The following is a 27,342-nucleotide window of genomic DNA, read 5'->3' on the forward strand; positions in this document are numbered from 1 at the left end:
TCAGTACCGAGGGGGCTGGGACTGAGGGTCCCCCAAGGGGGCTGGGACTGAGAGTCCCTGCGGGGTTAGGACTGAGGGTCCCCGAGGGGGCTGGGACTGAGGATCCCGAGGGGACTGGGACTGAGGGTCCCTGAGGGGGCTGGGACTGAGGGTCCCTGTGGGGCTAGGACTGAGGGTCCCTGCAGGGCTAGGACTGAGGGTCCCTGCAGGGCTAGGACTGAGGGTCCCCGAGGGGGCTGGGACTGAGGGTCCCTGCGGGGCTAGGACTGAGGGTCCCCAAGGGGGCTGGGACTGAGGGTCCCCGAGGGGGCTGGGACTGAGGGTCCCCCCGAGGGGGCTGGGACTGAGGGTCCCCCCGAGGGGGCTGGGACTGAGGGTCCCCCCGAGGGGGCTGGGACTGAGGGTCCCCCCGAGGGGGCTGGGACTGAGGGTCCCCCCGAGGGGGCTGGGACTGAGGGTCCCCCCGAGAGGGCTGGGACTGTGGATCCTGAGGGGGCTGGGACTGAGGGTCCCCGAGGGGGCTGGGACTGAGGGTCCCCCCCGAGGGGGCTGGGACTGAGGATCCCCCCGAGGGGGCTGGGACTGAGGGTCCCCCCGAGGGGGCTGGGACTGAGGGTCCCCCCGAGGGGGCTGGGACTGAGGGTCCCCCCGAGAGGGCTGGGACTGTGGATCCTGAGGGGGCTGGGACTGAGGGTCCCCGAGGGGGCTGGGACTGAGGGTCCCCGAAGGGGGCTGGGACTGAGGGTCCCCGAGGGGGGCTGGGACTGAGGGTCCCCCCGAGGGGGCTGGGACTGAGGGTCCCCCCCGAGGGGGCTGGGACTGAGGATCCCCCCGAGGGGGCTGGGACTGAGGGTCCCCAAGGGGGTTGGGACTGAGGGTCCCCGAGGGGCCCGTCAAAGCGTTATATGACAAAGAGTGCTGGGAAGACGGGACACCACGAGCGTAGCTCTCATCCTGTAACTATGTTCCGAACCTTAATGGAATCTGACCCATATATCAATCAGGTCAACCCATGTGTTGCGTTTCCAAAAGGGTCGCCCATGTTAGAATCGGTGAACGCCCTAGCAATATTGTTGAAAACATCTTAATAACTTATTAAACCAAAGGTCTTTTCATGTCAGAAGAACGGAAGAAACTGGATCTATATATGAAAACTCTTTCAGGACAAAATTTAAAGTAAAACTAAAGATATTTGTAGTTGTATAAAAGTTGCATTTTTCATCGGTCGTAGAGCCGGAAATCCGCAATATTCATCTCAGAACAATGCTTATTTCACGCAGAATCGTTAATAAACATAAGATTTTTATACGTCTCAAGAAAGATAGAAACATAATCTTCATTTTAAATGCCTTACCATGGGCATATTTGTATTTAAAGCGAAGATACGTGTATTTTTCTAATCGGCGAGCTCCGATCCCGCACAGATCGAGCAACGGAGTAACTCTCTCAGAACAATGCTTATTTCACGTAAATTCGTTAATAAACGCAAATGTTTTTATATGTGTTGAGAAAGATAGAAATATAAGCTTCATTTTAAATACTTTACCATAGATATATATAAAGTTCTAATGAAGATACATGTGTTTTAATAATCGCCGAGCTCCGACCCCGCACAGACTGATCGACAGAGCAACTCTCTCTCAGAACAATGCTTATTTCACGTAAATTCATTAATAAACACGTATGTTTTATATGTCTCAAGAAAGATAGAAATATAAGCTTCATTTTAAATACTTTAACATAGACATATATAAAGCTCAAGTGAAGATACATACGTTTTTATAGTGGCATTCAGTAGCTTGTCGGTCATGGAATGCAGAAGCCTACGCACTTGCCATATAGTGTGTAATTAACAAAGATACGCTTATAAAGCCTAAAATATTATATGCCTTCAGAAAGACAGAGATATGCTCGTTATTGTGAGTGCACCAAAGGAAATATATCTAGTTGGAGGACAAAGATATATCAATTCTAAAATAAGTTTCGACTCTCGCTCGGGCGAGAGATAGCGCGACTCTCGCCCCATCTATTGGAGATTCTGTTCACCTAATGACCCAAAGCTACTCAAAGCCTCCTAGCATTACTTAAATAATGAAGAAATATGGTATATTTATTCACTATAATGTTGGTGCTTAATGCAGAACACGAGAAAACATATATTTACTATAAAATAATATACTTCCATTATGAAATAAGTAAATATGTGGCCTCATAGGAAGTCAACGGTCCAGGTGTCAATGTTGTGGAGCGACTTATCCAAGATATATTGTTGTCTGGAAAGTGTTTGTTGGCATATCAACCTTCTGTACACAGTGATCCAGTCGTCGCACTTCTCTCCTTAAATGATCGCAAATTTAGTTTATTATATTAGTTAGTTTAGTTCATTTATTATGCACCCCATACCCATCCTGTGGGCGGTAGTGGAAAGGGTTACAGAGGCACATAATGGGCTCAGGGACTGAACCCCACAATTCATTTAGCTAAGCAAGTTACAATCTTGATGAGCTAGTTACAAAATTCAATATAAGTCATCACATCAACAATGGGTTCGAGATCGACCTCAAGTACAGGTTCTAAATTAAGCAACTGACATATGTGGAGAGCTAGTGTCAAAATTTATATGTTTGTCCTGCACACCGCCCCCTATCCAGTGGGCAGCGGTGGATAGGTTACAATCACTTAGTTACTACCTACAGTTAGCAAACTGGGGATATTTGGCTAAAATTTCTGGTAGCAGATCATTTTGAATGAAATATTGACACATCGCTGGAACATTGGTTATAGAATTGTCTCTAAATTCACGTATCTTTTCGCACTCCATCACATAGTGACGGAGGGTGTGCGAATAATTTTGTTGACACAGTTTACATTTGGTCAGGTCTACATCAGCAGATAATGAGAATTCCCAGAGATACTTGTAACCGAGTCTAAGCCGAGCAGTAGTAACATCTAGAAGTCTGCTGATTTTATTGGATGATCCATAGATGTGTGGCTCCTCTTGCATGATAGTATGATGATAGATGGAATTACTGGTGTCAATTTCACTTTGCCTCAGATCTACAAGATCTTGTTGAAGTTCTCGGTGTACAGCTGCTCTCAGATTGCTCATTGACAATCCAAGGTTACACTCAACGGCTCCTTTAAAGGCAGATTCTTTGGCTAACTTATCAGCTCTATCATGCATTCGGAGGCCAACATGAGATGGAGACCACATGAAATGGACTCTGTTACCATCCTTAATAATTTTGTTGTATTTGTGTCTAGCTTCGGACACGAGCATGTTACAGTTATGTCTTAAAGAGTTGAGAGCATTTAAGGATGATAAGGAGTCACTTACAATTAATGTATCAAGTTTTGAGACTTGTACACATTTCAGTGCAAGGATCAAGGCAAATAGTTCAGTCTGAAGGGTAGAGGCCCAGTTGTTTATACGGACTCCCCACTCAAAGTATAGGCCATCGCCCATTAACAAGTAGAATACGTATTTCTAATAATATCTAACATAACTAGCCAGAAAATATTTAAGACTTATTGAAAAATACATGTCTGGAAGTTAAATCGACTTCATAGAACAATAGTGTTGGTCTATACTAATCGTTATTCGTTAGTATGCGTTCGCTACTTAAAACATTTACTGTACTGATGTAAAATCTCCCATGTCTCTTCGCACATGGAACACCGAACCTTACACACTCTCTGATATATTGTTTAATTAATAGAGATTCACTAATAAAGCTTATAATTGTATATGTTATCAAAAAGGCATAGATAAAGTCGTTCTTACGTTTTAGTCACAGAGATTAGATATTAGTAAAGTAAAGTTCATTTTATTCAGGAAAGTACATAAATAGTCGATTTACAAACATAATATTGGATTTATAGATAGAGCTAATACCTATTGATGAGAACTACAACCTAATGAAGATAAATGTTAATTTTATGTAGATACTGTAATAAACGAAAGTTTTTAATGTCATCAGAGAAGCAGAAATACAGGCAAATTTTAAATCCCTTGTCATAAATATAACTGAAGTGAAAGGAAAGGTATATGCATTTTGATAGTTACAAAGACAGCTCTTTAACACGGGTGGAACACGAACAAGGGGAACTTAGTACCCAAATGAGCCACAGAGATATTAGAAAGAATTTTTTCAGTGTCAGAGTAGTTAACAAATGGAATGTATTAAGCAGTGATGTGGTGGAGGCTGACTCCATACACAATTTCAAATGTAGATGTGATAGAGCCCAATAGGCTCAGGAACCTGTACACCTGTTGATTGACGGTTGAGAGTCGGGACCAAAGAACCAAAGCTCAACCCCTGCAAGCACAAATTAGGTGAGTACAACTAGGTGAATACAGCTGAGGGGCGGGACCAAACAGCTGAAGCTCAATTCCCTACGCATAACTAGGCGAGTCCATAGGAATTACCGTTTGTTCTGGCGCCATCTATGTTTTGACAGCAGTACTACTAATGTTCCCACGTTATGTGATGATCACTATACGGGTGTTACGGTCAGTTGCTCTTCTATATATGTTTATGGACAACGTAGGTGATTTGAGGCAATTTGCGGCCAGAGTGAAATAGTATCCACGCGGTGAGTGATGGAGGAGGATATATACTGCTGTGTACTCGACCAGCGGGTGAGAGGTAAGTTATATCGAACAATTATGGGGAATAGATGGGTTATTTTAAGCGTAGAATGTCAGGTAACCGGTAACTACACAGATGGGGTAGTGTTTTTTTAAGTCTTTATTTACTTAAGTGGAACATTACATTATGCCTTTAGCTGAACAAGTCCACTGGTGGGGGAAGTAGACGGGTTTTATGGAAGTATTTTACCTAAATATTTGTATTTGGTTAACTAGTTCAGTCGTTACCAGGGAGGGTGTTCCTTTAATGTAATCTAAAAATTCTAGCCGGACAAAGTGATTAAATAAAGAAATTGAATAGAACGAAGTGGTTTGCCAGGGTGCTTGACATTTAGTTTAGTTCACTTACTATGCAGCCCATGTTTAAAGAATGCAAGTTTATCATATTGAATTTACCGTAGTTCTACTGCATTTAATATACCGTTTTTACCCTATTTAATTATGTCGGGTAAAGGCCGGTCGTGGAAAGTTCCTAATATAGCAAGTTTTAAAGGAAAAGTTTGAGTTAACTTTAACGCTTAAGTTAGTGACCAATTAGCTTGGTCTATTGTGAGGACAGTTACTAGAATCTAACATTGCAAGTGCCATTTCTCTACTCTTTTTGAGAAATGACTAGATACATGAATCGCATAGTTTTATTACTAAATGTTCATGGATTAGGTTGCATAGTTGAGGAAATGGTGATAAGGTTTGTGATTTTGTGTACCTTGACTTCAGCAGAGATTTTGATAGTGGCGCAAAATTGATAGGGGCTCGGATCATTGGGAATGCTGACTGAAGTTGATTAGGTCATGGCTATACCAAAGAAAATTAGTATAAATGGGGTTAAGTTGGGAGAAGTGTTGTAAGTAGTGCCTAAAAGCTCTCCTTGGACCTCGGTTATTCGCAAGATTATGGTTTAGACTGCAATAGTTGCAGAATTGGCAAATAAAAAAATACCGATGCCGTATATAGTTTTGAAATGGTTAAGACTACCAGATGCAGTTTAATGCTGACAAATGTAAGGTTTGGGGGCTAGGTAAAGATGAGATGTTGTAGATTGTTAAGAGTGTTAAATTTTTTGCAGGTGGTAAATTCTCCCCGAGCTGGCACTGCTCTCCAGCCTGGGATGTTGATTGGTTAGTCTTCAACTGCCTACCAACATGGTAGTGAGGTCCTGAGCTGACATGCAGTGAGGAACGTGGAAAGCTTTCTGAATTGGCACATGGTATGCCTCCCTTTCAAACCAGCAGCTGGCACAAATGTTCCAGCTAACATCAGAATAGTGGATGAAGCCCACACTAAAATGTAAGTGGTACAGTAAATGGACACCCCCCCCCCCCTCCCTTTTGACACTGAACAGTTGGGAGGAAGGGGGGGGGGGGAGAAAGTGTGGCTTATAGTTCTATTGCTACAGAATCTTTTGCCATGTGGCAGTGCCTATTGGCACTTGCTATTCAGAATCTCCCCCTTACATAGTTAATTAAAAAAGAAATGCTGTAGACAAGCTTAACTTTTGAAGGGGCAACATTTTTGTTGCCATCAAAGCACATCAAAGATGCTCTGAGCTAACTTCCCCTAGTCATTAGTGAATGGTGGCTAGTAACTCTCTAGTAGGAACTATTCAATGTTTACTTTAGCTTGGTTTTAAATTTATATAGTTTTCCAGAATGTGGTTTGAAAAGTTCAAAAGTCCCTGTCAGTTGGAGGAGTTGCTTAAACAGAATCAGGTGAGTTGTAGTAAAGTTTAATCTGAATAGATTTGCATAAAAGTAAAAAAATAGTAATAACTTAAACAATATATCATTGGCTAAAGATAAATGTAAATTGCCATTGAAGTGCAGTTGTGGATAGTTATAATGACATTTACTGAAACTTGGCAAATTGATGCCATATATATTTATATTGCTAAATTAGATCTTTATTACTGCTACTAGAATATGTAAATTCCTTAAAAGAAATCTTTTCCATCTGAAGTTGTAAAGTACTGAATGCTAATTTGGAAAGTAAAGACAGATTGGCTTTAAATCTGAAATTAATTTGTTGAAATTTTTCAGGCGAGTGATTATGATTCATGGAGTGAGGCTCCTTTACTCTGCAAAAGGAAATCTACAAAAGTGGGTGAGTTTGATGTTTTAGCTATATCAATGACCTAATCTTAATTCTCTTATCTAGTCCATTTATAGGTGCGTAACCATGTCCTACTGTTACAACCCACAGGGGATGATGCAGTTTGTACTGATCCTACCCCATTTCATAAAAGGGGACCAGGCAGTCCTGCAGATTTCCCTGGCTTGGCTTTTTCAGAGCTTTGCTCTACTACCCATCTAATAGATGGACTAGATTTGCATAGGTTTAGGGACCCTTAACAATGGTTACATTGTTAATTCTCACAGGGCTTGTTTGCTGAATGGGTGGATGCATCTAAAACTTTAGTGCCTGGCATGCATTGTACAGTGCTTTTGGTAAAGCATATGTACAATGTTGATGGCACTAAAGTGGTGGATGTAATGCACCCATTCAGGGAACAAGCTCTGCACTAAAATTGGAGGAAGGGATTGGCCTTGCTGAGCCAATCTTAAAAGATTGGGTGTTAGGATTTTTTGGCTTATTATTAGGCATTGGTGATAATAAAAGTAGTGTCCCTGTTTAATGTTTATTTTTCTTTTACAGGTGATTCTCTGGAGTTGTCTTGGCCTTTTGGATCTTCTGTTCATCTAGGAGCATCTGTCCCACAACCTGAAACAGTAATAAATATTAGATGTATTATAAATACTATATGTAAAACTTATTAAATAAAACAATTTTAATGAAACTACTTTATATACCTTATACTGAAATTATGCTGGAAATTATTTACTACTATTGATGCAATATTTAAACATCTGAAATTTTTTTACTTTGAAAATAAATACTTGGTAAAATTTACACCTATTTGTAACTTGTTACATAGGTGCATGCAAAATGCATTGAAAAGATGTAAAAGTGGACTACCTATTCAATTTACATAAACTAACAAATATTGCAAATTAGTCTGAAATATTAAAGTGGAAGAAACTTTAATATAAAAACTAAAATATTGACTAAAGTAAATTTAAAGCTATGCAACACCTAAGCTTTGTACAAATTATAATTAACTAAAGATCATTGTTAAATTTACAAAACATTAGAAAAGTGACACTGGGAAAACCATGTTGTATAGATGCTTCAAAGTCTTTGGTAACTTAAATTTAATCAAAGCTCTTAAATGATTTGTCTGCCAAACTTCAGATATTCTGAAATATTTTACCTAGATTAAAACAATCTGTTTGAAAGGGCAAAACAGATTACTGTCAATTAGTTTGACCTAACATCTGCAAGGTCCTGAAGGAATGGAAATTTTTTTTTTTAAACTTTTTTTGCTAGAAACACTCTGCCTAATGAACCTGCTCATTTTTTTTAGAAATGGTAATTGCAACATTACCAAAGGCCATTGTTTTAATAGCCAAAGTACCAAATGAAAGACCAAGAAGCAACAAACGGGTACATGGTAGAAACGACAAAAGAATGGTTACGAGGACCCTTTCATTTGTTAAAGAAATGACTGGGAAAAATGATGTCGTACCACAAGGGGTCTCAACCCTTGTCATGTCATATACATCTGACATTAATCTAAATATTACCAACCACAAAAATTGCTGATAACATGTTATAAAAAAAATAAAGAATATAATATTGAGGCCTTAATGCAGATCTCTAACTCTACAAATAGTAACGACTGGCAATTTCTTAATATAAAACAGAAAAAAATCCAAGACCTTGCACGTGAGCCAGAACAATCCATATCACAACTACCACATTAAAATGAAACAATGAAGGTAAGGTAATTACCAAAAGAAGGCACCAAAGTGCGAAATAATCAGAGGGCGCTAAATATCACCAAGAATGCCAATACGAGAACAAAAACGCATAGGGCGAACGATATCAAAAGTATCCGATTCACCTAGAATTCTATCGAGGGACGGTCGGAAAGCAAGACACACGCTTGTCCTGGAAGTCAGGACATTCAACAAGGATATGCACAACTGTAAGAGGGACAACGCAATTTGGACAATAAGGAGCAGGGCGGCGCTTCATTAAGTGACCGTGGGTTAAGCGGGTATGACCAACCCACAGCCGTGCCAAAGCAGTGTCCCACCGCCGGTTACGGTGGTAGGAGGAAGGCCACGGGGACACACTAAGTTTGAGAGTACGCAGCTTGTTACCAACCACAGAGGACCAACAACCCTGCCAACGGGGAAGAATGAATAACAGGATAAAAGTCGGAATAAGGAATACCTTTACGGGAGATGGGACAAGAACGGATAGCTTCCTTAGCGGCAGCATCCGCACGCTCATTGAAACACCAATATGGCTGGGAACCCAGCAAAACTCTACTGATTTAAATTTACTAGAAATAAGAAACAGCCAATGTTGAATCTCAATGACCACCGGATGGACAGGATTAAAGGACCCTAGAGCCATGAGGGCACTACGAGAATCAACTACAACCACAAAGGAGGAATGAGAAAGCAAGAGACGAAGAGCATAGAGAATAGCATAAAGTTCTGCCGTAGAGACGCTAGCCTCCGAAGGGAGGCGACACATGTAAGTACGGTCAGGAAAAACAACAGAGTAGCCCACACCATCCGCAGACTTGGACCCATCAGGGAAGATGGAAATAGAGTGGGAGTGCGAAGAAAAGTGCTCAAGGAAGAGGCTTTTCAGAATTGTAGGAGGGGTAAAGGCTTTAGTAATACAAGTTAAGGACGTACAAAACTTGGGAAGGGGGACTCTCCATTGAGGTAATGAAGGAACAATACGAGGAGAAACATTAGAAATATGAACAGAAAGAGAATCCTGTAAGCGAGATAACTGGACAGAAAATGGGAGACAATGAAGAGGAACAGGAACCACAGGAGGAGGAAAAGTCAATGCACAACAGAGGCGAGAGGAAGGATGTTGGAAGGACCGCGCAAGATAGTGAAGACAGTAGCGATCACGGCAGTCCTGAAGAGAGAGAAAGCCAGTGTCAACATACAAACTAAGGGCGGGAGTCGAACGAAAGGCACCAGAGCTGAGACGCAACCCAGTATGGTGCAAAGCATCAAGATGGCGAAGAGTAGAAGGAGAAGCAGAAGAGTATGCAGGGCAACCATAATTGAGTTTAGACAGGACGAGAGAGGAGTGCAAATAGAGGAGCGTGCGCCTATCCGCTCCCCAAGAAGTATGGGACAAAACCTTAAGGAGGTTAAGGGCCTTAGAGCATTCAACTCGGAGGCAAGAGATATGGGCTGACCAAGACAAACGAGTGTCAAAGACTAACCCCAAAAGCTTCGCGGAATCCCTGTACACAATGAGATGACCATAAAGCAACAACAATGAAGTAAAGGTCCTTTCAGTAAGAATCTATCATTCACTGAAAGTTGCTGCAGTTAAAAATAAAAGAAAATACAAGTCCCTAGAAATAAACAAGCAACCTTTTTGACTAAGGAAAAGAAGGTAGTTATTCTACTGTATAAATCTAAGTATTCACTTAGATAACTGTATCCAAGCATAGAGGTTCCCCCCCCCCCCTTCCCTTTCAGAAAAACATCTACTTTCGAAAAAGTTTAACATTGGCCAACAAAAATGATTCCAGAACTAAATTGCCTAATACCAGGAACAACTGAGAGCCATGACAAACACTCCAACCCTCTCCTACCCCCAAGTCTTATGCTATTTATGATCCAAGGTAATTTGAGATACTATACTGGAATCACCCTCTCCTACGACGAGTCTAGTGAGAGGGTGATCTCCTGGTGATTAAATTGAAGCACGATACAGGTGTCAACGAACATCAGTCAGCCCACTTGTCCGCACAGTGGATAACTAATGACATCATAATCTGCAGTGTTGTATGCCTCCCTGTGGCCATTTAAATCAATAAAACACAGGGTTGTGGCAATGTTTACAGCATAAGGCAAGGTATAGAGGAATCCTGGAATGCCATGTAATGTGTAGTCCTTGAATGTGCTTTAGGCAACCAAATTGAATAACAACATTTCTGGTGTTCGGCTATATAATCCGACTTTCTCATTCGGTATAATGTTTTAAACCTAAATAGGAATTCACTTTAAAGGTCAATTTATTTGGAAAGTGCTAACCAGATTCCAAATTACTGAGCTCTGAAAGTACTACAAGGCAAGTTTAACCGATTGAGTGTTTGCCTATCCATACCCCCACGAGGTATGTGACAACACTGAATAAAGAAAGGGTCTTTGAGCATTCACCGTGCAGGTATTTGACATGACCAATATAGCCAAGTGTTAAAGATCATTCTAAGCAGTTCTGCACAATCCATATACTATCAATTAATATAATTGTACAATGGTGCTTGGTGGATGATATTTCCTATTAAAACTCATTGGACAACTGTTTGTATTAGACATTTTAAACCTACAAATGATAGCCCTAGATATCGCACTACAGTATTAATTACAAGATGAACAATGTAAAATCAATACCACAACAGCAAAGGATGACGGCTTTTCAACAACCGACAAACACGCAGGTCTAACACCAGCCATCCCGAGAGAGGACGTCCCAAGCATGTACACCCCACAACTTTACATCACCTTTGCTACCTCACGCGAGCACGCAACAGCATGAGGATGCCATACTCCCAAACCAACTCCATGCACTTTGAGGCTTTAACAACTCAACATTTAAAAAGTTGATTTAAAAAATCAAACACCTGAATTTTTCCCTAATTAAATTTACTGTACTAGGGAAATGCACACCAAGCCATGAAACTTACAATGAAGATGAACAAACTACACACAACTGTCACCAAACTTCCACATACCACCCCCCTCTCACTCCTGCCCTCCCTCCTTAGGTGCTCTGATTGGCTGAGCACCTGAGCCACCACCACTCACCTCTTGTTGTGAGAGCCTAAAGCATGTTTGGTTGCACTTTAAAAGTTCCCGAGTGTACTCGCCTAATTGTGAGTACCGCCTGCTCGGTTCACCATTTTGTTTTTCAATCTACCTCAATTTACCCCTTTACAGTCAAATATTATGTAAAATTCTGTTTAAGACTTGTCCCTTCTTAACTTAAATAACTGCTTTGGCCATCTGCAATCTTTGTAGGTGGGTAAAAATGACTCTTGAGGCCAGAAAGGACTTATCAGACGGCGATCATAACAATACGGTACACACACAAAATCACAACCTGATATACACCAAGCAGAAAATCCACTGGAGCTGTGAGGCGACGTAAACCCTTGCCCAAGGCACTGGCAGCTGCATACTCTACCACAGTATATTACTGACTTTGTAAAAGTCTTACAACCAGATTTCCCCATAAATCACAGCAAGTTTTGAGGCTCCTCCTTGAGTCAACATCTTACGTAAGACCTACAAGCACTCAGGTGAAGGCTGAAGCAGTTCAACACCATACGCCCCAACTTCAAATACACAGTTGAAAGGCGGGACCAAAACGTGATTTTCTGTGTGTGCCTGAAGTTGGGGCATACGGTCTTGCTTCACCCTTCACTTTACCCTTCACCGGCGTACTTCAGGGGTTTTATTTAATACTTGGACTGGCTTCAGTAGGGCCTCCAGACTTTCTGTGACTTCACAAGTGTCACGTGAATCCCCTGCATAGCAGTGGAACTGCCTTTTCCCTTCACCTTCAATGCCTCTGCACTGGAAGTATACATCTACACCAGCCCAGAAGAGTCATCAGTCCTGCCACCTCTCCATACCCCCCAGGGCCTGGCACGGCCTGGTACGACTCAGAGGCAAGCCGGGCGCCACTGCTAACTGGCAGTTTGTCCCCACAAACAAGCAGTTAGCCGCCTTCAACTGACAGTGGTACAGCTCAACACAAAGGCACCGCCAGCCACAACGAGCAGTTTGCTAGTTGACCAGATGTCCACCTCGTGTTGACACTGGATGAGTCATCACCGCCGGACTATATAAAGAGCGCTGCTTCCCTGGAGAGGCAATCTCTCCCTTAGTGCTCTAGGATCACCTTGGTGTCTCTAACCCGTCGTCCACTTCCAGCCAACATCGTGTGACTGATGCCATGGTGGTATGGTAGCTGTCTTCAGAACACCAGTATATCTTCATACTTTTATTCATTGCTTATAGTTTATTTTTTGCATTTAAGGTCATACTAACTTGTTCACCTTTGCATTACATGATAGTCAACTATTGTCATGTGTTATTTTTGTTCATTACTATTTCAGTAAATTGTTTAATTATTTATTTGATAATTTTCATTTGTTTCCACCTGCAACTTACACACTGCAAGGCCAATAGCAGCATTTCTTTCATTTATGTGAGGGAGAGCCATACCATCTTGGTTCAGTATAGCTGTGATACCATAACCCGTCACACAAGATATCCAGTTGTAAGACTTTTACCATCAGTGGTGGTAGAGTATGCAACTGGCAATGCCTTTGTTACAGGTTCGCTTCATCTCACAGCCCCAGTGGATTTTCTCACACATTTGAATACATGAAACAACTTTATTTGATACATTCCAAACCAAAGTACTGTACAGTACAGTAATTATCAAACCATCAAATGTGTGGGATAATCATAGTGCGCTAAATATCACTAACGTCGCCAATACAAGAACAAAAACGCATACGGCGAACAATATCAAAGGTATTTAATTTACCAAGAATTTTATCAAGGGACAATTGACAGTGAGGGATGGTCGGGAAGCAAGACACGTAAGTCCTGGAAGTCAGGACATGTAGACACAACGGTTTGGACAATAAGAAGCAGGGCAGCGCTCCATTAAGTGCCCGTGAGTTAAACGTGTATGACCAATATACAACCTCGCCAGAGCCGTTTCCCACCACCGGTTACAGTGGTAGGAGGAAGGCCACGGGAACACACTACTCTTAAGAGCACGCAATTTGTTACCAGTAACAGAAGACCAACAACCCTGACAACGGGCAAGAATGGGGAAATGAATAACTGGGTAAAAGTCATAATAAGGAATACCTTTACGGGAGATGGGACAGGTGCGGATAGCTTCCTTAGCGGCAGTGTCCGCACGCTCATTTAAGAACACACCAATATGGGTGGGAATCCAGCGAAATTCCACTGTCTTAAATCTACTGGAGATAAGAAACAGCCAATGTTGAATTTCAACTACCAAAGGATGGACTGGATTAAAGGATTCTAGAGCCATGAGGGCACTGCAAGTGTCAACTACAAACACAGAGGAGGATTGACAGCGAGAAAAGAGTTGATGAAGAGCATAGAGAATAGCATAAAGTTCTGCCATGAAGATGCTAGTCTCCGGAGGCAGGAGACACAAAGGTGCAGTCAGGAAAAACAACAGAGTAGCCTACACCGTCTGCAGACTTAAGACCCATTGGTGAAGACGGAAATACAGTGGAAGTGTGAAGAAAAGTGTTCAAGGAAAAGGTGATTTAGAACTGTAGGAGGGGTAAAAGTTTTAGTCATGTGGGTCAAGGCTTACAGAATTTAGGAACGGGGACCCCTCCATAGGGGCAAAGACGGAATGACACGAGGGGAAATATTGGTAACACAAACTGAAAGAGCATTTTGTAAGAGAGACAACCGTACAGAAAGAGATAGGTGGTGAAGGGGAACAGGAACCACAGGATGGGTAAAGGTCAAGGCATGACATAAGCAAGAGTGAGGGTGCTGTAAGGACCGTGCAAGGTGGAGAAGACAGTAGCGATCAAGGCGATCCTGTAGAAACAGGACGCCAGTTTCAACATACAGGCTTAGGGTAGGCGTCGAAGGAAAGGTACCAGAGCTGAGCCGTAACCCAGTATGATGCAGTGTGTCCAGATGGTGAAGGGTAGAAGGAGAAGCAGACGAGTAAACAGGGCCATAATCGAGTTTAGACAGAACGAGAGAGGAATGTAAAGAGAGGAGCAGTGTCGATTAGCTCCCCAAGAAGTATGGGACATGACCTAAAGTTAGTTAAGGGCCTTAGAGCATTCAACTCGGACGTAAAAAATATGGGGCGACAAAGACAAATGAGTGTCAAAGATTAGCCCTAAAAGCTTTAGCAGATTCTTTGTACAAAAGGGGATGACCCCTGTTACCTAACAGTAAATAGGTATCTGGGAGTTAGCTGTTACAGGCTGCTTCCTAGGGGGGTGCGTGTGTGGGAGAAAAAAAAATTTAGTAGTTAACCACTGAACTGCTCTGTCTCCAAATAACACCCTGGTGCACAAGAAATAAATTCTTTCCAAAAAATTTTTTTCTCTTCTTATATTGTTAAAATGCAGTCTGATCACGGGGAAACTAAACAAAAAATATTGTATGTGACTTACTTTAGCTGCGATGGAGCTGGGAAGTTGAGCAAATTATGGGCGCTGAGCGTTGGAGCGATGGGGGTCTGTCGGCCCCGCCACCCCGTGCGACGGCAGTTGCTGCGAATAAAATGTTGCGCAATTATTTTGAAGTTTCTCATTCATTTCTTCTTTTTTTTTGCTGTAATATTATTTAAAAGTGTGTAATTTGTGGAATTTATATAATTCAAAGTATAGAACATCGCTATGCTCAAAATTATGGGCCTCATATATGCGACATATTCTACAATCAAACAGTGTTTTTGCTGTTATTACACTATATACACACATTGTATATACCCATCTACGTATGTATTCACCATAACGATCCACTATGTTGGTATGGTGAGCCCAAAAAACATGAGTGAGCTGCCACACCCTGCCAGTCCTCCCTCCCTCCTCCAACACATTACTCGCCAACATTCCTCCTCCCAAAATACTGTTATTGTGTTTATTACACTATTTACACACGTTATGTATAAGTATGTACATGTTTTATTCATGTACATACGTACATACTTGCCATCTCCTCACCTCTCTCTCTTGCCTACTTAATGCTCTTGCTTCCCTCATCTCATCACAATCGACTTTATAATGGTCCAGGACGGATCGAAATGTCGTCGTCTATTCAATTTCCAGTGTGTGGTTTGGTCAACAATGAAATCTTCATGCAAGATCTTATAAAGAAAACCCCTAGAACGAGTTTTGATACGAAAGAGTTTAAGGTGAGTAAGGGGATGGTTTGAGAAATTTTGAAAAAAGACGTGGTATTCATAGTGTTGTGAGGCATGGTGAGGGTGCCAGCTCAGACAAAGTAGGGGCTGAAAGATTTGTTCGTGATTTTAAAGATTTTGTAGATACTGTATTGATGGATATATTCCACAACAAGTGTTTAATTGTGAGAAGACATGGCTATTCTGGAAAAAATTGCCGAAGAGGACATACATTACCCAAGAGGAGACGTCACTGCCCGGACACAAGCTAACTTGGGCTAACTTGTGTCAGGATAGGCTAACTCTTGTGCTGTGTGGCGATTTGAAAATTAAACCCTTGCTCGTGTATCATTCCGAAAATCCAAGAGTTTTAAAAAATATATAACGTGCAGAAAAACTGTGATGTAGAGTGGTTTGCCCTGCCATCAAAAAATATCTGCAAGAGAAAAGTTTGACACTAAAGGGCCTGCTTCTCGACAATGCTCCTGCTCATCCTCCAGACTTGGAGGATGCATTGTTGGGGCCACTTTTTTTTTTTAGGGATATTCCTGCATGGGCCCTAAGTTTCTGGCAAATGAACCAATGACATGAAGGAGGAGTTTACAACCTACCTTGTGTTAGGTGTGCAGAGGTCAATGGTTGAACATAATGTCAGGAGCAAAGGGGGGTGTTTGCCTCTTCGAACACAATTGCGACCATCTTCATCTCTTCGAACTATCCTAAATGCTCTCTTCACCTGTCTGACCAAATTGGATGTCCAGACCACCTTTGAATCTGAAATTGTAAAATTAATAGCAATTTCAGAATATTCAGTCCATTTATACTAACAAAATTATACATACAGTACTGTAATTGAAATTTTACAGAATGATAAAGGCAATTTAGCAACTTTGTTAAAATGCACATGGGGGAAATACATGAAAATAGGTTAATATTGTTTGTAAGGTTGATGGGAAATGTTTATTACTTTTATGATTTAAAAGATGTATAGCCCTAATACTCCATCCTGGGTGCACTCCACCAGGTAATGACCACAGCAAAAGTTTTCCACGAGGCTCTATTGTCACACAAACTTTTCACATTTTCAAACTTGATTCATCTTTCCCCCCCCCCCCTCGTTCCAGGGGTTTTCTTTAAAAGGTCTTCATGCAAATGCCTTGGTTTCTCACAAATGATGGCCTCTGAAATGCTATCACCTGCTAACTCCTTGTTGTGTATCCAAATTAATAAAAACTTTTTAACATCCTCAAGTGTTTGTGTTCTTTGTTTCAGGATTGTTGATATGCCTTTTGCCACTTTAATGTTCATAATGTCCTTTTTCTTAGCAAGTACAGTGCATATTGTTGACATAGATTTGTTGTACTGCCTAGCTAGTTCAACAACCTGTGCACCATTTTGATGTTTATGAATGCTCTCTTGTTTTTCCTCTATGGTCATTCTCACATGTGTTTTCTTGGCTTGAACCTTACCACTGGCTTTCTTGGGACTCATGGCAAGATATATCATAACAAATTTTATGTTCAAATAGCCAAAAATCCCAAAACAAATGTAATGCTTTACAAAGAATTCAGGCGCGATACTTACTAGGCAGGAGACACTGGTAAACTGAGGCGCGATCACCATGCCACCACGCGCTAGGTCAGCCCATACGTATATCAACAAACTCCTTTCCCGAGGCAAAGTTTGTAACCCGATTCAAATTTTTCGAAGAAATTAGGCTTGTAACCCGAAAAGTTCATAAATATTCATTCGTAAGCCGAGGTGTCACTATATATAACGAAAAAATTAAACTCAGGATTACTTTCAACTCCCACCCCTTTTGCTCTACTCCATCGCCACCTACCTTCACCCCCCTCTATGATGTACTCTTCCATAAACACCTACCTTTGCCCCCCTCCTCCCCTCTACTCCTCCATTATCACCTACCTTCACACCCCCTCCCTTCTCCTCCTCCATCGTCACCTTCCTTTCACCCTCCTCTATGATGTACTCTTCCATAGACACCTACGTTCACTGCATATAATGCTCCCCTCTACTCCTCCATCGTCACCTACTTTCACCCCCCCTCCGCTCTACTCCTCCAGGGTCGCAGACAATTTCACGAGCGTGAGAACTACGAGTTCTCTAACTACTCTCACACTCCTACTCTCTCACCAGTGAGGGGGAGGGAAGGAGGGAGGAAATGAAGGAAGAAAGGTGGGGGAGAGAGAATAGGCAGGGGGGAGGAGGGCCTAGATACATTTCTTCCATATAGATAGGTAGACTGAGGGAGAGCTGCTTGCCAAGAGCCCTATCAGACAGGCTTCCTATTCCTCAACCCTCCCTAATATGCCACATCCTGGTCAGGACAACTTGCTCGATTGTTATTCTTGGTGTGACTCGAGAACTGACCTCGAGGCGGGGCATGGGCATGGATTATCTCCCTGGGGCACGCACCTCCCTGCCCCAGCTCTCTCTCTCTCACATAATCTATCAAGGGTCTAACATGAGGTCATTGTGCCTACCAGAAGTGTATATGTCCAAGGCTGGCCACCTGTCTGGACCATTCAAATGTATAAACACGTAATTAGTCTATTAAAATTATATATAATGCTACAATTATAAATTAATTTATTCATGGTCATTTGTTTATCAGTATTTTAATATGAGGTATATATACGCATGTATGTATACGTTGACGTACACATATATGATTATGTGTATAGAATGATTATGATTATGTGTAATCATATATGATTATATCTAATGGAATGCATTAGTAAGTGATGTGGTGGAGGCTGACTCCATACACAGGTTCAAGTGTAGATATGATAGAGCCCAATAGGCTCAGAAACCTGTACACCTGTTGATTGACGGTTGAGAGGTGGAACTAAAGAGCCAGAGCTCAACCCCAGCAAGCACAATTAGGCGAGTATATGAACGAATGCACATGTACACTTTCAAATGAATTAAGATACCTTGAGATACACAATGACTTAGTTTAAATAGTTTAAACACATTATGGTACTGATTTTGACATGCTGATGTCTGGAAGGGAGAGGGGGTGTGGGGGGTTATTGTCTGAGGTGGAGGACCAGAGGAGGGGGTCAGTGGAAGGATGGTGGCTGGAGGGATGCCATTGTTCTAATGGTTATGAAAACAATTATTGATGGCAGGAATTCAGTGGGTGTGTACTTCACCCGCACCATCACCATACTGTGCCCTGCTACAACCCCCCCCCCCACTCCACCCATGCTGTGCGGGGCGTATTACACATTATGGGATAACCGACTGTCTGTCCATTCCTGTCTGCTCGTTATGCTGCCCTTCCTTTTGAAAATTGTCTGCTTTATCGACTTCCTTCAAGACCACACGTTAACCTCTTATCACGCCCTCTTACCACTCTCAGGGAGCCGGCTCTTCTATACAATAGTTACCACTCAGTCCCCAAGGTGAAAGAGTGTCCGGGCATATGACTTGTTACGTGTACTTATTTGCGATTCGTTTGGGCTGTCACGTGTGGTGATTAGTGTTGGGTAAGGCTAGGCCAGGTCAGGTCAGACTAGGCTAGGTAAGGCTAGGTAAGGCTAGGTAAGGCTAGGCCAGGTCAGGTCTGGTCAGGTCTGGCTAGGCCAGGCTAGGCAGGGTGAGAGAAGTAAAGCGGCAGGTACTTACGTTTCCGAGAAAGTAGCGGCGGTAGTATATTGTTGATTTAGATTCGACGACATCCTGAAGCTAGTAGGTGGCGGCCTCATCGCTCTCGAACTTCTTGTTGTTGTAGGGGATACGAGGCACACCCAATATCCCCCTTACATTGATCACATCGCACACTAATATTTTTACTATTTCGGACACCAGGGTTCGAATAACTACACTTAGGTAATTACTATGGCACCAGGGATTACGAGCCTAACAATAATTCAAACTTACATAAACATAACACCGGCTCACTTTCTTGTTCTTATTTAAGTATAAGCATATTTACCCAAATAAATTATATAAGAAAGTGAGCATTTAATATAAGACTTGTATAGGAGTATATAATGTGTAATGAGTAAATAATGTTTATATTGCATCATAGTGTGACCAGCTGACGGCGGCTCGCTGGGTGTGAGGTGTGAGGCTCCCTGCTCACCCTCCTCACTTGCCTCATTACCTGCGTCCTCCTGTACCTCCCTGTACCTCTTGTATACCTCCTGTACCTCCCTGTACCTCTTGTATACCTCCTGTACCTCCCTGTACCTCCTGCGTAGTGGTGGTGATGGCGTCGTCAAGGCCTGGGGCGTCGGAGTCGGCGTCGGCCGGCGTCTTCCAGGCGACGTGTCGGGCCTGCACAGACTTCAAGTCCTGGATGGCCAGCCAGAGGCCAGCTGCAGCCGACAAGCTGGGTAAGGTATGCTGTCGTGGCCCCAGGTGTGGGGGGGGGACACCCCAGGGGACACCCCAGGGGACACCCCAGGGGACACCCCAGGGGACATCTCGGGGGATGCCCCAGGGGTGGCACAACCTTGACCGTCCATAGTCCAGGAGGAACAAATAGGACGCAGTACAGTTTAATCCATAATCAATGTATGAATTTTTACTGCATTTGATTTAGTCTGATGGGGTATGGCAGTATTTAGGTACTACGTATGTAATGAAGAAGTTCCTGTGGCACAGTGGTAAAACACTCGCCCAGTGCATCGTGAGGTCTTTGCCCTGGGTTCATATCTTAGTCGCGGAGGATTGACTGGCCGCCAGTCCTTAACTGTAGCCTCTGTTCACCCAGCAGTGAATGGGTACCTGGTGGTTAAACGATTTGGGGGAGTCATATTCCAGGAAAAAATTAGGATTAAGCACCTGCCTGAAATGCTATGAGTGCTGGTTTCACGTTAACTACTGTATTTGTAATAGATTTACAATATTAAGGGTCCCAGTAGTACAGTCAGGTTCGTTCTCGATATACAATTGAGAATTTCAGGTTCGAATCCCGGGCAGGACAGAAATGGTTGGGCACATTTCCTTTCACCTAATGGCCCATTTCACCTAGCATTAAGTAGGTACCCAGAAGTTAGTCAGCTTGTTGTGGGGTTGCTTCTGGGCGGGGTCAGCAATTCAACCTGGAAGGGGGGGGGAGGGTGCCTCGATACCTCGATTTGAGACTAACGTGTATCAGTGTACTCTGGCTTCCTGTCCCCTGACATAATGAATTATAATTATTGTTTTTCTCATCACTAATATCTTCCAGGTACTGTACACAAGTCCATGAAATTTTGCATGGCATCATTTGTTCCTATCATGGACATTAGTAAATGGTTGGTGATGTATCTAACTTGATACCAAAATGATCACCAGAAAGGCAACTAAGTCTTTTGGGATGTTTTCCAATATGGCAAGCAGCTGCCTGAGATCTCTAGTGCTGAATGATTTCCACATGGAATGTTTAGAAATGTTGAATATTTGGGGGCACAATAAATCTCCCATATGTGATAGGGCCTAACACTTGAGTGTAACATAGCATTAGATGAATTTCTCCCTATTCTCCTCTCATTCTCCCCTCTGTCTTCCCTCATTCTCCCATTCACTCTCTCTCCCTCCTCTCTGGCTCTTCCCTCTTTTTTTCCCAGATGTGTCTTGTCATACACATGAAGTTTCATTTCTGTTTGGCAGTGGGTCCGTATGTGGTATTGAGTAATACTCGTCCGACCGCTTTACCTCCCTGGAGGCCAGTATTGGACCGACCTCTGGAGGCCAGTATTGGACCGACCTCTGGAGGCCAACCTCCTGAAATGCATGGTCGACCTCCTCGTTTCTTCTCCTTCCCCTCAAGTGTTTACGACATGGCAAAACGGGGATAAATTGTCATTACTGACTCAGTTTTCCAAGGCGCCAGGCCACATGGGAAAATCACATCTCTGTTGGCCTAGTTGGCCATTGGCCAGCGGAAGCCTAGAGGTATGGCCCATTGGTTTGACGGGAAGTCATAGTACCACCTCTGACAACTCCTTAGTTAATCCTTTAGCGTTAGCTGGGACATGAGTGGAAAAGGGTACAGAACTGCTCCAAGGTGAGAATAAGTCAACAACTTGGCAATTTGGATTAGTTGCAGATCAAGGTACTGTACTGCTAATTGAGTCGTGTAATTTTGGTAGTTTGTCCATACCATTTTGGCTGTCTCCTGGCCTGAAGTCATTCCTTTGTCTTATTAGTACATGCTGCCTCTCTTCCTCCCTGGTAAGTCCTTTGTTCTCATTCTCTGTGGTTGGTTAGCTCCAGGGAGCCACTTGGGGATACCCCAGAAACCCATCATTGAATATAATGAAATGCCACTTTCTGGTAGTGCCCTGTTAGTGCCTTTATTCCTGCCCTTCCCTCCAGGTTGGTTACTGGGTTGTTCATCAGCTCCAGAACTGATCAGGGGAGCCAGCTGCAGTCTGGGGCTGAGGCATCTGGTCGTGGCTATCAGTATTAAAGAGCTTGAGCTAGTTTTGAGTGAATCTATTTGTTTTGTTTGAATTGTTTATGGAGTTATTAGGCAGTCTCAAGGCTTCATTTTCTGTGAAACTTCTAGGTGTCTGGAAAGCTTCGCTGTCTTTGTGGGTGAGTTGGGAGATTGTCACTCGCTCCCTGTGCCTCTGTGAGGGAGGTCACATCTGACTTTGGTCCATGGTAGGCCAAATAGAACTCCCAATAGTATGGAGCGCTCTCAGCAAGATAGCTTGCTGAGAGCTTCAGGGAGCCACCGAGGCTCTACCAGGAAGAGGCATTTCATTACATTTAATGCTGTCTTTTGAAGCTGTTGTGGAAAGTTGTACAGTAATATATTTTCTGTGAAATTAAACACTGTAGCATTAATTTTTTTTTTTAAAGATTGTTCAGTGGCTGTGGGTGTTTAAAAATCAAGTCGCACAGTCTCCGTGGTGTAGTGGTAAGACACTCGCCTGGCGTTCCGCGAGCGCTATGTCATGGGTTCGTATTCTGGCCGGGGAGGATTTATTGGGCGCAATTCCTTAACTGTAGCCTCTGTTTAACGCAACAGTATAAAATGTGTACTTGGATGAAAAAACGATTCTTCGCGGCGGGGGGTCGTATTCCAGGGACCTGCCTGAAACGCTACGCGTACTAGTGGCTGTACAAGAATGTAACAACTCTTGTATATATCTCAAAAAAAAAAAAAAAAAAAAAAAAAAAAAAAAAAAAATTATTGTTTCTTGGGGAAAGCTGCCATCTGGCTTGGAGTAAGGTCATTATGAGTACAGTACAATATTTACCTAAATTTACTGGAGGGTCAATAACACACTAGTGACCTCGATGAGGACAGGAAGCTGTTGGCTTGTCAAAGGTCCCCCCATTGCCCGATGATATTTTTAAGCTGGATTTTAAAGTTTAACAATTTTGGCATTTATGGCTTGGGCAGGTAAGCAGTTCCGTGGGATATGGAAGAGGAAGATTCTTGAGTATGCTATTAAGAGCCAACACTTCCTACCCGATTTTCAATGCACACATTAATTTCCCTGTCACTAAGATATAACTTGCACCCTTGCAACCAAGACCTTAAATGTTAAAGATGTACTCCAAATGATGTATCAAGAATATGAAATTTCTTCATTGTAAAGTAATTTCATTAGTCCTCATTTTTAAATCATGATTTTTTAAGATAAGTGAAGCATTTGTTTTCTGGAAGACACTTTATAATCTAAATACTTGTCCTGGTATTTAAATGGTATGATGTGGCCCTACATCTTCATGGTTGGTTTACCCTGCGTTCTAGCTGAGGGAAAGACAGTCGCTGAAAAGGACTGACATGCCCAAGATGTTTAGGTGGGGAAGGCACTGATGGGTTGGAATGTTAACGTTAACAATTATAAATCCAGTACAGTACATGCAAAATACACAATGTAATCATACCCTATGAAATTTGTTTAATAAATTATTATTACTAAAGAGATTAGATTAGAGGGTTTTATTTATAACAAGTTTCTACAAATTTTTATATATTGTTAAACCCTAGGAATAATCAAGTGTACCTTGACCTTTAAGGGAAAGAAAGTAGTCATTCAATTATACAAGTCTCAGGTGTGTACCCACCTGGATTTTGCATCCAAGCATGGAGACCTCATCTTTAGAAAGACATACAGTATAGCTGCTTTGGAGAAGGTGCAACACCAGGCAACAAAAATAATTTCAGAGCCAAGTCATCTTTAATATCAGGAACGGTTGAGGGGCCACAGGGCTAACAACATTGCAAACCAGGCATGACAGGGCAGATCTCATTGAAACTTAAAATATTGAACAACTTGGAGGATGTTGATCCTGACAATTTCTTCAAGGTCAGATGTAACACAAACGAGGAGCAATGGTTTTAAACTCAACCTGCCACAATGTAGGACTGAAAACAGGAGATGCTTTTTTACCCATGTGGCTATAAACCCATTGAATGGCCTACCTGCCAAAGCCATAAATGCCAAAACTGTTGGGTTTTAAAATACAACTGGAAAAGATCATCAGAGCAAATGAGGGGAGCTTTCACAAGCTGCTGGCATCCTGTCCTCATCTAGGCCACTAGTATTAGTGGCCCCTCGGGTAAATGTGTGTGTAAACACAATGAACCAGTGATACTTTGTTGACTTTGCTTGAAGTTAACTGCTCTAATTCCTGGTTCCTCATCACGGCTTCTGTGGATTTTCTCAAAGCCTAGATTATTACCTTTTTTGAGCTTTATTTGAAAGAAATCTAACTGATTATTTATTCTGTATTTACCATTAGTGCTCACAGGGGGTGGTAAGCTCTAGGCTCCTAATCATCTCTGGTACAGTAGTCATTTGTACATTCAGTGCTGCATTGCCTTTCAGCCAGTATTCATTAGGCTTATTGATAAATTGTAATGAAACTGGGCTAATGTCTTAACATTCTGTGAAAGTGGGGTAATGATATGAAATGTATTTAGCTATTTGTAATTAGTTTTATTTTTCATGTTTGCCAAGCAGATTAAGAGTGAATCTACAGCAAGTACCTATGGGAGGGTGTCTGAGAAAGAGGAGACTTGTGAGCGAGAGTCTAGTAATGCAGCACACAACAGTGAGGAGGGCAGCTCAAGCCAGGCATCAGCAGAGAGAACTGCAGAAGGCAGTAAGGTATCAACAGATGAAGAGGAATTTCAACCTTTACTTTGGGGTAAGCATGCATTTAAACACACACTAACTTTTTATGGGCCCCCGACAACTAATTTCCGCAAGCCCTGTTTGAATGAATGACTACAATTTCTATCCTGGCATTTCCTGCCTCTGTTTACATCCATACTGTCTGCATAAAATCATAGTACAGTACACTTGGCAGTCATGCCATTCAACTTTAAAAATCACCCTTTGAGTGTACTAAATATGAAAAATGTCTTTCTGATCATGGCACTTGGTTGTTTCTATATACAAATCATGCTGGTCCCATGGACATCATGTATAGTTTGGGCAGTGTGTGTTTGTGCGCATGCACCATACTAGCATAGCATATGGGAGCAACCAAGTGGTACCAATCAGAAATAAGGCTTTTAGTGTAAATGAAAAGCTTCTTTCTGAGCAAGGTACAGTACTGTGTTACTACTTTTTGTCATACTTCTCTGTGCACAGGGCCATACCTAATGGAGCAGCTGAGTGCCTTGCTCAGAGGAGCACTTCATATATACAGTATACAGTTCTGTCTTTTGTCACAATTTTTAATACAGTAGGCCTACTGTATATATTATTTTAAACTTACATTCTGTTAACATGTTGTTGCATGTGATATACTGTATCATGATAAATCATATCTAGTTTTTGTATAGTACTTGTTAAATTGATTGTCATCTGGAAAGCTGTGTGCATTAGTGCTAAAGTTTTTGTCATACACAAACAAGTCCCTCATTTACGGAATAAATTATTTGTTTAAAAGTTGTATAAGGAAGGCCTGATTTTTATTACTAGAAATCATATTTCTCACTGTTATTATTAGACGGTATAATTTAACCCCTGCACTGCTCACCCATTTTCGGCAAAAATGTCTTGGTGCAATTCTCAAGGATATATTTTTGTTATTTTTATAATTGTTCAGGTAAAGTTAATGTCAAAATGTTTCCAAAGTCAACTATTTCCATTTCAAAACACAAAGAGTAATGAAAACATTTAAAAGTATTAAAATATAGCCTAATTAAAAAACAAAAAGCACAAATCTCAGAGCGCCTAAAGGCGCTTTGCGCAGTGCAGTGGTTAAGTGGCCCAGAGTCAATTCTAATTTATGATTTTGTTCATTTATGCACCCCATACCCATCCCACAGCCAGTAGTGGAAAAGGTTACAAAGGCACATAATTGGCTCGACAACTAAACCCCAAAATTCATTTAGCAGTACAAGTAACAATCTTGATAAGCCAGTTTAATGTGTACAGTATTTCAAGTCTTATATCACAATTGTTTAAAGAACTGGGTCACAGCAGTCTCTAAGCCAAGCAATTTACATCTGTGGTGAGCCAATTACATTAATCATCCACCCAACACCCATCCAATGGGCAGTGGTGGAAAGGTTACAATCATGCATTTATTACCTACAATAAGCAAACATCAAATATACAAAGAGTTCTGATAGTACATAATTTTGATTGAAATAATTACACTACCATTTGTAACAATCTCTGAATTCTGAAATTTGTCCGCTTTCAATTACATAGTGATATGTGAATAGTTCCTTTGACAGTTTATTTTGGTCAGTTAACAATTGAAATATAATAGGAAGTGATATGGTGGAGGCAGACTATACACAGCTTCAAAATGTAGATATGATATAAGAGTCCAGTAGGCCCAGGAACCTGCACATCAGTTGATTGATGATCTATAGGTAGGACCAAAGGGCCGAAGCTCAATCCCGCACAAGTACAACTAGGCGAGTACTTCAGCAGGTGGTGCGAACTCACAGAAGTACTTGTAGCTGAGCCTAAGCCTAGCAGTAATAACATCTAGAAGTCTGTTGACTTATTGGATGACACTTAAAATACATTGCTCTTCCTGCATAATAATAGGATGATAGATGGAATGACTAGTGTGAATTTCACTTTCTCAGGTCTTCTAAATTTTGCTGCAGTTCTCAGTATATTACTGCCCTCAGGCAATCTAATAAGGTGTCTCCTGTGGATGAAGTCCATCATTGATCATTTTATTATATTTGTTCCTTGTTTCAGACACAGTTATGTCTTGAGGACTAAGTCATTATTTCTGATATTTTGTCTTCTTATATTGCCATATTAAAGCCTAGATTCAGAGAAATCACATTTTCGTGATGAGGATTCGAACCTGTGCACTGGGGTCTCTAGTGTGCTGCTGGGAATACCCGGCGCACAGGTTTGAATCCTCGTCACAGCTTCTGTGGATTTTCTCAAAGCTTTGATTTCTTTCAAATAAAGCTAACTCTTAAGAACTGCTAGTATTTTATTTTATTTAGATTGTTTAGCCGCAAGAAAATCTTACAGTAATGGTGTTGCCAACTAGTATGATTAGTGTTCTTTGCAATGAAAACATAAAACTCATATTAAATACATCATCAATGTATTTGCAAAGTAAGTTTTATATTAACTTAAGATTGAGTTGTGACCTTGCAATTTTGGCAGAAGAATTCAAAATATTTTTTCTTTTTATGCAAGCCCTTAGTTTTCCCATAGGATTTTGAA

The 27,342-nt window shown here is 41.8% G+C and overlaps 3 protein-coding genes and 1 long non-coding RNA gene across 7 annotated transcripts in view; 2 read left to right on the forward strand and 2 right to left on the reverse strand.

The window, feature by feature from the left end:
• Positions 1-5,239, reverse strand: LOC138353895 (proline-rich protein 2-like). The gene is made up of 2 exons (XM_069307313.1): positions 5,226-5,239; positions 1-871 (listed from the first exon to the last, which is right to left on the reverse strand). Exons 1-2 carry the CDS (start codon positions 5,237-5,239, stop codon positions 1-3), a joined length of 885 nt encoding a protein of 294 aa, XP_069163414.1.
• LOC123766962 (uncharacterized) lies at positions 2,669-7,445 on the forward strand. Of its 3 annotated transcripts, none has more exons than XM_069307626.1 (5): positions 2,669-4,649; positions 5,718-5,938; positions 6,292-6,360; positions 6,688-6,751; positions 7,304-7,445. In XM_069307626.1, exons 2-5 carry the CDS (start codon positions 5,856-5,858, stop codon positions 7,349-7,351), a joined length of 264 nt encoding a protein of 87 aa, XP_069163727.1. In that variant the 5' UTR covers positions 2,669-4,649; positions 5,718-5,855; the 3' UTR covers positions 7,352-7,445. The 3 variants fall into 3 exon arrangements, with proteins under 3 accessions (XP_069163727.1, XP_069163726.1, XP_069163728.1); XM_069307625.1 differs by having other exon boundaries at positions 6,300-6,360; XM_069307627.1 differs by having other exon boundaries at positions 6,300-6,360; positions 6,688-6,747.
• On the reverse strand, positions 7,273-20,034 carry LOC138353983 (uncharacterized). Of its 2 annotated transcripts, none has more exons than XR_011223364.1 (5): positions 19,909-20,034; positions 19,352-19,869; positions 16,309-16,471; positions 14,967-15,065; positions 7,273-7,369 (listed from the first exon to the last, which is right to left on the reverse strand). It is a non-coding gene; the product is annotated as an uncharacterized lncRNA (long non-coding RNA). The 2 variants fall into 2 exon arrangements; XR_011223365.1 differs by lacking the exon at positions 19,909-20,034 and adding an exon at positions 19,870-19,884 and having other exon boundaries at positions 19,352-19,839.
• Alr (Evr1_Alr domain-containing protein Alr) overlaps positions 19,773-27,342 on the forward strand; it is a 10,887-nt gene continuing 3,317 nt past the window's right edge. Inside the window, exons 1-2 of the mRNA XM_045756081.2 lie at positions 19,773-20,069; positions 24,643-24,829. Of these exons, the coding sequence (XP_045612037.2) occupies positions 19,938-20,069; positions 24,643-24,829 (319 nt within the window). The 5' untranslated portion in view covers positions 19,773-19,937. The remainder of the gene's footprint in view (positions 20,070-24,642; positions 24,830-27,342) is intronic.

The sequence above is a fragment of the Procambarus clarkii genome, chromosome 60 (genome assembly GCF_040958095.1).
Source record: "Procambarus clarkii isolate CNS0578487 chromosome 60, FALCON_Pclarkii_2.0, whole genome shotgun sequence".
NCBI classification, from domain to species: Eukaryota; Metazoa; Arthropoda; class Malacostraca; order Decapoda; family Cambaridae; genus Procambarus; species Procambarus clarkii.

Excerpts from the sequence above, each read along its gene's own strand:
- LOC123766962 (XM_069307625.1), top strand. The coding sequence starts at position 5,856 with ATGGTATGCCTCCCTTTCAAACCAGCAGCTGGCACAAATGTTCCAGCT. Across the intron at positions 5,939-6,299 it reads GATGAAGCCCACACTAAAAT|AATGTGGTTTGAAAAGTTCA; the intron begins GTAAGTGGTACA and ends ATAGTTTTCCAG. Across the intron at positions 6,752-7,303 it reads AAGGAAATCTACAAAAGTGG|GTGATTCTCTGGAGTTGTCT; the intron begins GTGAGTTTGATG and ends TTTCTTTTACAG.